The following is a 10760-nucleotide window of genomic DNA, read 5'->3' on the forward strand; positions in this document are numbered from 1 at the left end:
AATTTATAATATATTTATTTACATTTTTTGCAAAATTATTAAGCCCGAAAGTGCGGGCAAAACACCTAGTAAATATAATTTGCATTGAAAATTAGAGAAATTCTTTTAGATAAATTTTTTTACTTTATTTTCATAAAATAGCCTCTCAATGATGAAAACGACCAAAATAGATTTTATGGAAGGATAAATATGCATTTATAACTATTGAGTTAATTAATTTAAAACTTAGGGTTTAGAGTTAAGGGGTGGAGTGTTATGAATGTGTTTAAATTTTAAAAGTAAAAATAAATATTAAAATTTTCAAAACAAAAGAGGATATTTTTGTCATTTTATTTTTGAGTGTTATTTTTGCGACAAAATTTTAAAAATGGTTATTTGAGAAAATTGCCCTTGAAATTATAAAGTGACATTTTTTTGGTTAACAAAAAAAATGTTAGAATGACATTCATTATTAAACAGAGAGAAAAGTAAGTGATGAATGGCGGCGGCTTAGAAAGATCCGATTAAGTTTATACCGGATGTAGATTTGATCAAAACCGGTTTAATACTTGATATTGCTAGGGCAGATCAAAATCTAGTTGAGTATTTAAGTTAGTGGTTTAGATTTCAAATTTTCATTTTATGTGATAATTTGGATTTATAGATATTTATTTAGATTTTTGGGATATGTTTTTTTTTGGGTTTTAGATATTTTTAGATTAAAATAAGTTCGAATTCAATGCCTAATGAGAATATTATTAATCCATATTATCATTTCAAAGGAAGATTTTTCATGATGTCTTATGGTTACACAAATGGGATTGGCGTACCACAACGTTGTGTCTTATGGTTACACTAATGGAGACTGGCGTACAATATCATAATAGGTTCAGTGTATCGGGTGAGGCTGAATATATAGCTTGATCAAGAATTTGGAACGATTTCTGTAGCATCTAGGTATGTCTGCAGGCCGAGTAGAAAACCTGTATTATCTCCAAGCCCTAGCAATTGTAGCAATTTTCCCTTTTGAGTGACCACCAAGGAGTGAGACATACCATCGCAAACTTGCAAGACATGGTGTGATCTGAGACACTCAATGACTCGTGGTTGGTCCACTTCTTCATTTCGTCCTCCTTGAAACCCGAGTGTGCCAAAATTCAACAACCCGAACCCATAGACCAAACCGGCTTCAGATACAACAAAAGTTTTCATCCATCCTGCACATACCTGCAATCATCATATGAAGCCAGTGAGATTTTAAGAGATTGCGTCAAGGTAGAAGGCAACATTTTCTCTGACTTGAACTGCTAGATGGTTCGTAAGGCTGATCAAAACCTTGGGAATGGACTTGTACCTCTGGTCACCGTGTCCTAGACAGCCTGCACGATTGTGCTTGAAATCTCCATGACCAAGACAAAGGTCAGAATCGTCTCCAAACGAGTAAACAGGTCTATCTTCCGTGACAGCCAAGACATAGAATGCTCCATCTGAAATTTGTACAACTGGCCCAACATTATTAAGCACTTGTACTGTTTTGGGTACTTGACTGTCCAAGGTATCACCATGACCAAGCTGCCCATATTCATTTTGTTATCATTTTGTTATTTTTATTAAATTTTTGCTTATGTTTTTCTAATTTTTTACATATTTTTGCTAAATATTTCTTTCACTAAACAATAATACAAACCATACAATGAATGAATCAAAAATCTATCTTAGAATTATTTTCAATCATAACACTACTTTATTCACTATATTAATTGACTTAAATGCAACCAAGTTCTCACATGTTCCATTAAATATAATCCAACTAATCTTCAAAGCCTAATTATTTATAAAGGATATATGGACATCTAATCTATTAAAAGGGGAGTACAAATATATATTTCCTTTAGTTTTGCAATATTTACACTTGAATGCCACTGAGATTATAAATATTTTTTTCTTTAATTAATATTGTCTTTTGAGATTAATTAATGTATTTTCCTAATTCTAAATCAGCAACAATGAAAAAACAATCGGCAGTGTTATGTCATTAATTAACTACAATCTTCAGCTTTCTTTTGATATAACCCATTAAAAACACTAGATCTTTTTTCCGTGCTACACACAGATAGTATCTAAACAAAATTTTTAATTATTTTATTTACTTGTATTTTTATATTTTTTAACTAAACTTATAATTAAAGACAGAAGAAATAGAATGTTAGAGTAAATAGAAAAATATAATGATTGACAAATATCATTGTAGTTAAAGCAAGTAGTTGTTTGATAAGTATTGTTAATAATGCACAAACGTTTTTTCAAAATAAAGTTATAATATTTTTTTACCAAAGCACTCATTTTATTTTGGTATGAATAATTTATATAATAAGTAATGTAGTTTTTTCAATTGTAGTTTTATATTTTATATCTTAAAAAATGTTATCAAAAACTGAAAAACATTTAGGGTATATCTAACTAACAAAATTAAGTATATACATATGACTTGACTTTTAAGTAAATCTAAAATATTATTACCTAAATTTAAGATGGGCAATTCTCTGAAATAGCCTTTTTAAGTTTTTATCGCAAAAATAGCCCTAAAAATAAAATGATCAAAATAACTTTTTTATTTTGAAAATTTTAATTTTAATTTTTTATTTTTGAAATTTGAAATTTCATCCCCAAAATTCATCCCTTAACTCTAAATTCTAAGTCTATACTAGCTAACCCAATGAGTATAAATGTATATTTTATCCTTTCATAAAAAAGTTTTGGTAATTTTTTTTCCTTTATGGTTATTTTGTGAAAATAAACTAAAAAGTTATCTAAGAGAATTTCTCATTTAAGATTGTATATATATATTTTTATGAATAAAGTTTATGTATTTTCTTTATTTATAAATTTGACAATATTAATTTTATCCTCGCCATGTTGTGGAATCCCGACCGAACATTGGCTTGGTATTATAGTTGAGTCAATGGTCTAACCAGATTTTAAAATTTAATACACCTCTAAATTAAGTAACTATATATATGTATAACTATAAAATTATTTATAAAATTTTATATGTTAGAATCTGAAAATAATATGAAAATAAAATGAAAAGATTTCAAAATATTATAAAATATAAGAAAAACTAATTTATTTAGATAGATATTAAGAACAATATAGAATTTTTATGAATCTTGTTAAAAAGTACAATTCCTTCAACTTGAATTTGAAGAAGAAAAAAAGAATTTTTATATTGAACTGATTTTCTGATTTAGCGAGATAGACCGGATTTTAACCGAATTTATCGGTTTTCAACACAACCTAAATCCGGTTATAAGAGCGAGTCATATTTTGATCCAGTTTTCATCGCTTTTAACAAATAAACAACATAATCATTTTAGAAGTACCCTTAACTTCAATGTGAACTTATGTCAAAAACAACTCAAGTTGTTGTAATTTATTGTTTTAAATCATTTTCAAATTTCAAGTGCGATCTAATTTTTTTTTTAAAAAAATCAAAAGAATTTCCAACGTGAACCAAATTGTGTATGTATGGAATAGATCAAAATCTATCTTATTAAAACAGAAACATTATGTTGGACCTAATATTTATTTTGTAAGTTTTTAAATTAAATACACTTTTATACTTTATAATTAAACCTACATTAAATTATTAATGTTCCTTTCTTTATACTATTATCCATGTTTTCAAACAATATACTTATTTCTTTATACTACTATCAATGTTTCCAAACAATATATTTTTATATTACTATCAATTTTTCCAAACAATACAATAATTAATCTTAATTATTTTATATCTATCATTTCTCTTTAAAATTTTGTAGAAACGTCATAATTTTATAAATTGCAAAATAATAAACTTTAAAATTTAGATTATAAGATTATAAATTATGAAACTATTATAATTTAAATCAAATTAGATTACATATCGGTCATCCAACAGTTCAATCGGTTAGTCTCGGATTTTAATGATTTTTTTTTAATATGAATATTTTAAAAACTTAAATTGAATTGTTAGATCTCCGGATTAACCGGTATAATCACAATCGGGTTGAATTAAAAAATACTGATTTAAATGCAAAAATATTCTAAACACACTCTTTAAACTTACCAAAATATTTGTTATATTATTAGTGAAATTTTTCATCGTAAAATATTCCGCGCTTCCAAGCGCGGGTCAAAATCTAGTACAACTTTATAACAAAGACATAGTAATCAATGTGTCCACCATACCATAGTTATACATTCAAGAATAAATAATCATTTGAACATAAAAAAACATTTTTTTTTTGTTCAAACAGAAAAGATAATCTAGTTAATAGTATATAAACTTTCACGGGTTGAGGTTGTTGACTCAACTTGCATAATAGTCATATCTTCTCTGTTGGATCACAACCAAAGCATCTGAAGGCTCCGTTTTGTGCTTTCTTTGTTTTACTCTGTTTGCAAAGTCTAAAACACTTGTAGATGTGAAGTACTTTTTTGCTTTTGCTCAAATCCAAACCTTCTTCCATAAACAGAGCATAGAACTCTCGTCCTAACCTTCTGCATTTCGATGAGTTAACCCCTAATCCTAAGGCATTGCTTGCTATCAATCATATTTTTCTTGAAGATTATGCTTCGAAATTTACTTGAGTTTTTCAGAGAGTTCGGTAACTTTCTCGAAACTTTTCTTGGCTTCCTTTTTCCAAGGGATACTGCTCAAATCCAAACCTTCTTCCATAAACAGAGCATAGAACTCTCGTCTCCCAAACGGAGAGTGCAGCTGACACCGGACGTACTCCATAAACCAGATTACGAACCATCCTAGGCACGCTTGACTTGGTTGCTTCTTGCCACGTTTTCTTTAACCGCAGTGTATGCTTCATCTTGTGTCATCCAACGTCCTTTTTCATTATCAGTGTTGTCCCACATGAAGAAAGAAATTGTGTACAATTATTCTATCCGAAAAAAATGAAAAAAAAAATTCCATAACTGTAATTGAAACCAGAATCTGAGTCATAGTGCCAGACCATAGGTCTCGTTATAATAGCAGCTGGAAGCATTGTCAAGCATCCAATCTGTCACTACAGTATCAACACTACGTCAAATTAGCTATAACTATGAATGAAAAAGGTTAAGAAAATTGTGAATAAAAAAAGTGAAAGTACCAGAGGGTGACTCAGAAGAGACAACCGTTTGGCTCACTGGTGATGATACTCTAAAGAGTTATAGGCTTTAAAACTTAGAAATCAGAAGTCTTCTGCAAACTGTGTAAATACGAAAATGGAAGAATCAGATGTTTAGATGTTGTTTGGTTCAGCTAAGTCAAACAGCAAAACTTGCTGATGGGAGACATAACTCTAACAGGAGCAATCTTAAGATAATGGTGGAGCAATACTTACCGCGGGAGCGCCGTTGGCTACTTGTTGAGCAGTTGCTATATCTCTGCTAGCTAGAAGTATGCATCTCATACTGTAAAGCAAATGCTTCGACTCGGTTCCTAATCTCACATATGTCTTTGTTTGTGAGACTCTTCACAAACTAATTGTGCGGCTTGCCATGCTTTCTCTGCAACGCACTTGTTATATGAGCTGCCTTCATCAGAAAGTCCGCTACTGTCTCGAAACCAGACTCTATACGGCCTCTGTTGTCGTCGCCGGTCTCCCTGTTGATAAATAAAAGACCCTCAAGTTTAGGCAAAGAAACCATATAATAAATATGAATGTGAAATGCAATAACAAATCTGTGAGCTTTATGTATCCTTACACAGTTACACCTGGCTTCAAGAGATATTGTACCATTGTCACCAAATATAGCAGTCTTGTTTAAGGTTATATGGCACATCTCACTTACCTTCTTGTAGACGTTCCCTGAAAAAAGAAACATAAAAAATAAGACACACTTAGAATTTTGTAGGTAACATTGAGTAAATTCTCGTGCCAGTCAAACCCAAGGAGTGAGATCCCAGAAGAACACCTGTAACCAGTCTGTATTTTCTTCTAAGCAGAGCCAATGCAAAAACTTGAGCGTTTTCTTCATCTGCTGTATGCAAGCTTGGTTGTTTGGAATGGCACTTCTACTTGTTTCAAGGCAATAGCAAGAGCTGCGACTTGGATGTTGTCAGGACCTCCTTGTAGCGATGGTAAACAACAAAGTTGATATTGCACCGATCACATTCATATCTATGTCTTACATACAAAAAAGGTATCCCCTGAATTTTTTAATTCCTTAGTCATATTCTTACCTTTGTGGCAACCAAGTTCGGAGGGAGCATGGTAGGCGCATCATTACTGGCATGTATAAACTCATGTACCTACTTGGAGTTTTCTTTTTTTTTTGGACAGAAACTACTTGAAGTTTATCCATGGCTTCACACACACTGTTGGTTCGTACAACTTCTTCTTTCTAGCATACCAACTTGTTATTTGGCCTTCACCACTCTCGCAAAATCGAGCAGTGCATTCTATGACTATGGAAAATCGAAGAAACCACAAAGTCAATCAATAATCAGATTCAGTTCGAAACCATAATGTGACAGAGTCACACACCGGTTATACCCTGTTTAAATTCTGCAATTTCAATTTCTGTTATGTCGGTTCAATAACTCGGGTTCTGTCCGGTTTTGTTCCTTTTGCTTTTGCTTTTTACTTTTGCCAGCTAATGAGTTTTCATGACCGTTGTTGTTGTCTTTATGTACTGCGTGACTGCATTTTGCAGAGTATCTATCAAGAAATCATTTTGTCTTATCCTCTTATCTCTTACGCTCTCAAACACAAACCCTATCATCATCATCAAATCTCGTTCCTTCGAGGTGATCTCTCAATCCTTGATCACTTTCTAGGTTTGATTTACCATATCTTAAGCTCTCGGTGAGTTCTAGATTGGGCTTGTTACTCTGTTCTGACGATACTCTGTTTCATTGGTATCAGAGCCTCTCGTTCATCGGTGCCGATATGGTGGAAACAAGACTCCAGGAGCGTTCTCTAACCGAACAGGTTGACGAGATGCGTTCTCTCCACGACATACTTGCCGCTGAAGTCAAGAGCCAGCACGACTCCCTCAATGCTCGTTTCGACAGACTTGAGGCGATGATGTTCAACACGGTCTCCCCTCCTCAAGCCGTTGGAAAAGCCCCTATGGATCCCGGTCCCTCCAATCCACCCACTCCGCTTCCCTACACTCCTCACCACCCACCTGACCCCCCAGATCTGACAGGCTACAAGGACCCTTACAACCAAGGTCGCGCTCCACAGCGAAAACCCTTAGCTTCACGTCTTTCGAAACTTGGGTTCCCATCTTTTGATGGCTCTCAACTTCGAGACTGGATTGCTAAATGCGAGCAGTTCTTCGACATCAACGGTACCCCACCGGAGCTCAAGGTTCACCTCGCCTCCTTGTACATCACCGGAAAAGCCAACCAATGGCACCACAACTACATGAGCACACGCTAGGTCTGTTTCCTCCTTGGACAGAGTACGTTGTGACTATTTCTGGTCGGTTTAGTGAGCTGTACGACGACCCACTGGTGGAGCTAGTTTCCTTAAAACAAGGCTCTGACTCAGTGATAAATTTCTTGGACAAGTTTGAAACTGCAAGAATGAGAATCACGATACCTGAAGCGATACCTGAAGCGCACGCCATAAGCATTTTCCTAGCAAACCTGAACATTCATCTGTCACTCCACACAAGACAGTTTGAGTTCACAACTATTGCTGGTGCTGCCAGGATCGCCATGCTTCACGAATCATCCCTTCATCACACACCCTCCAAAAACCCCAGAGCTCCCTTCAATCCTTCCCAAAAACCCACCCAACCCTACTACAACAAAAACCCCACAAACCCTCCCCTTTTACCCACTCCCACCAATCAAAAACCCCCACCTAAAGCCATTACCTTTCCCAACCAAACCGAGAAACCACCCCGTAAGTTCTCTTACCAAAAGATGCAAGACCGTCGTGCCAAAGGCTTGTGTATGTTTTGTGATGAGGTTTACACTCCAGGTCACAGCCAAAAACACAAAAGATCCCGAATTTTCGTCATGGAATGTGAAGATGACGATGGCTCTGTCTCTTCTGACACCAAAGACGAACTCGCGGTTGTGGCTCCTGCTGCTACAGATGAAAAAGTCGAGGACACTCCCGTCATCTCTGTCAACATCCTCAACGGCTCCTCTACTTTCAACTGTATGCGTGTCATAGGCCAGTGTGGAAAGAGAAAGCTGTACATCCTCATTGACAACGGAAGAACACATAACTTCCTTGAATTGAATGTCGCCAATGAGATGGGCTGTCTCCTCGAGCAGACCAAACCGATGGCTGTCACTACTGCTAGCGGAACTACTATGGTCTCACGCTACAAATGCAGCAACTTCCAATGGCGAGTACAGGGTTACAACTACTCATCAGAGATCCGTACTCTCCCTCTTGATGGTTGTGACCTTGTCTTAGGAGTCCAATGGCTCTGCACTCTTGGACCTATCCTCTGGGACTTCTTGAACCCACGAATGGAGTTCATATTGAACGGTTCTAAGAATGTCCTTCGCGGAGTGACCAAGAATGGCTACAAGGTAATCAAAGGAAGCAGCTTTAACAAGCTGATGCTTCAAGCGCCACAGATTGCGATGCTTCAGGTCGTCGAGTTGCCTGACGAGTCCTCTCCTACTCTCCAACCTGAGGCCCTACTCTCTCACATCTCAGCAAGCGGTGATACAATGGAATCAAACCCTGATCTGCTGCATCTTCTGGAGGACTTCACTGTCCTATTTGAAGATCCTACTGAGCTGCCACCGTTCAGAGAGGGTTTTGATCATCGAATCCCTTTGGAGACAGGCGCTAATCCAGTCAATTTACGCCCTTGTCGCTACTCTACGCTGTAGAAAGACGAGATTGACTCGATGGTTCACTCAATGCTTGCTGACGGAATCATTCAAGCCAGTACCAGTCCATACGCCTCCCCAGTCGTCTTAGTCAAGAAAAAAGATGGAACTTGGAGACTGTGTGTCGACTTTCGCGGTTTGAATAAGCAGACCATCACAGATAAGTACCCAATCCCTTTGCTTGAGGACTTACTTGATGAGTTGGGTGGCACTAAGTTCTTCTCGAAGCTTGACTTGAGAGCAGGCTTTCATCAGATTCGAATGTCACCAGAGGACGTCTACAAGACAGCCTTCAAGACTCACTCTGGCCATTACGAATATCTGGTTATGCCCTTCGGCCTTACCAATGCTCCCTGCACCTTCCAGAGCCTCATGAATCACGCTTTCGAAGGGGTTCTACGCAAGTGTGTACTGGTGTTCTTTGACGACATATTGGTCTACAGCAAGAGTTGGTCTGATCATCTGAACCACTTGCGTGAAGTGTTCCAAATACTCCAGCAAGCGCAGCTGTTCCTGAAGCCTTCAAAGTGTACTTTTGGAGCTAAGGTCATTGAGTATCTTGGTCACTTCATTTCAGCAGAGGGAGTAAGCACAGACCCGAAGAAGATACAAGCCATCGTGGACTGGCCTACTCCAAAGACACAAAAGCAGCTGAAAAGCCTCCTTGGCTTGGCTAATTACTACCGCCGTTTCATTTTGAGCTACAGCATCATAGCCAAGCCACTCTCTGTCTTGCTGAAGAAAGAAGGTTTCTCTTGGAACCCAGAGGCTGCTTCTGCTCTTCACAACCTCAAGAAGTCTCTCTCCACCACTCCTGTCTTAGCCCTCCCTGATTTCAACAAAACTTTCACTGTGGAGACTGATGCTTCCAACACATGAATCGGCACGGTGTTAATGCAGGATAATCACCCGATAAGCTACATCAGTAGGGCGTTGGGTCCTAAACACCAAGCACTTTCCGTGTATGAGAAGGAACTGTTGGCTGTTGTGTACGCCGTGCAGACTTGGAATGCTTACTTGGCACACAAGCCTTTCATCATCCGAACTGATCAGAAAAGTCTTAAGTTCTTGATGGAGCAAAAGATGACAACTCCTTTCCAGCACATGTGGGTCTCGAAACTCATGGGGTATACTTTTGAGATACACTACAAACAGGGGAAGGAGAATGTCGCTGCTGACGCACTGTCGAGAGTTCCTGGTTCCCAGTTGCTAAGCTTGACTCTCTCTCAGTCGCATGAGGGATTCTATGACTCGATCAAAGGTCTCTGGTCTTCTGATCCAAGTCTAGCACACATCATTTCTGAACTGAAGGCACGAAAGTCTTCTCACCCTGCTTTCACCTACACAAACGATGAGCTTCGCAGGAAAGGGAAGCTAGTCATTGATAATGATGCGGAGGTGAAACTGCACATTCTGAAATGGCTCTATGACTCTGCACTCAGTGGTCATTCAGGAAAAGATGCTACTCTTCAACGCATTTGATCGCTAATCTATTGGCCTAGAATGTTTGTGGAGGTGCAGAACTACATCAGAAACTGCTCGGTTTGTCAGCAAAACAAGTATGATCAGTCTGCTAAACCCGGTTTGCTGAACCCTTTACCGGTTCCTAAGGGCATATGGGAATCAATCAGCTTGGATTTTGTTGAAGGTCTCCCTCCTTCTGGTGGAAAACATTGTATCATGGTCGTCGTGGATCGTTTGAGCAAAAACGCACACTTCACTCCGCTGTCACATCCTTATACAGCTATTGAAGTAGCGCAAGCTTACTTGGATAACATATTCAGGCTTCATGGCATGCCTGAAGTTGTCATCAGAGACCGTGATCCCACCTTCCTTAGCGAGGTTTGGCAGGAGATATTCAGAGTTCAGGGCGTCGACTTGAAACACTCCACTGCCTACCATCCGCAGACAGATGGCCAGACCG

The 10760-nt window shown here is 37.4% G+C and overlaps 1 protein-coding gene across 1 annotated transcript; it reads right to left on the reverse strand.

The window, feature by feature from the left end:
• Positions 1 to 903: 903 nt before the first annotated feature.
• LOC108833541 (uncharacterized) lies at positions 904 to 6000 on the reverse strand. The gene is made up of 6 exons (XM_056992958.1): positions 5911 to 6000; positions 5815 to 5831; positions 5541 to 5626; positions 5364 to 5461; positions 1315 to 1551; positions 904 to 1206 (listed from the first exon to the last, which is right to left on the reverse strand). Exons 1-6 carry the CDS (start codon positions 5998 to 6000, stop codon positions 904 to 906), a joined length of 831 nt encoding a protein of 276 aa, XP_056848938.1.
• Positions 6001 to 10760: the final 4760 nt, after the last annotated feature.

Source organism: Raphanus sativus, chromosome 8 (assembly GCF_000801105.2).
Source record: "Raphanus sativus cultivar WK10039 chromosome 8, ASM80110v3, whole genome shotgun sequence".
In the NCBI taxonomy this organism is placed as follows: Eukaryota; Viridiplantae; Streptophyta; class Magnoliopsida; order Brassicales; family Brassicaceae; genus Raphanus; species Raphanus sativus.

What these genes read in the sequence shown, in the direction of transcription:
- LOC108833541 (XM_056992958.1), bottom strand. Translation starts at nt 6,000, where the DNA reads ATGAAGAAAACGCTCAAGTTTTTGCATTGGCTCTGCTTAGAAGAAAAT. An exon ending in TAGCCAACGGCGCTCCCGCG is followed by an intron (nt 1,552 to 5,363) that starts GTAAGTATTGCT and finishes GAATATGGGCAG; the next exon opens with CTTGGTCATGGTGATACCTT. An exon ending in GGTACAAGTCCATTCCCAAG is followed by an intron (nt 1,207 to 1,314) that starts GTTTTGATCAGC and finishes TGATGATTGCAG; the next exon opens with GTATGTGCAGGATGGATGAA.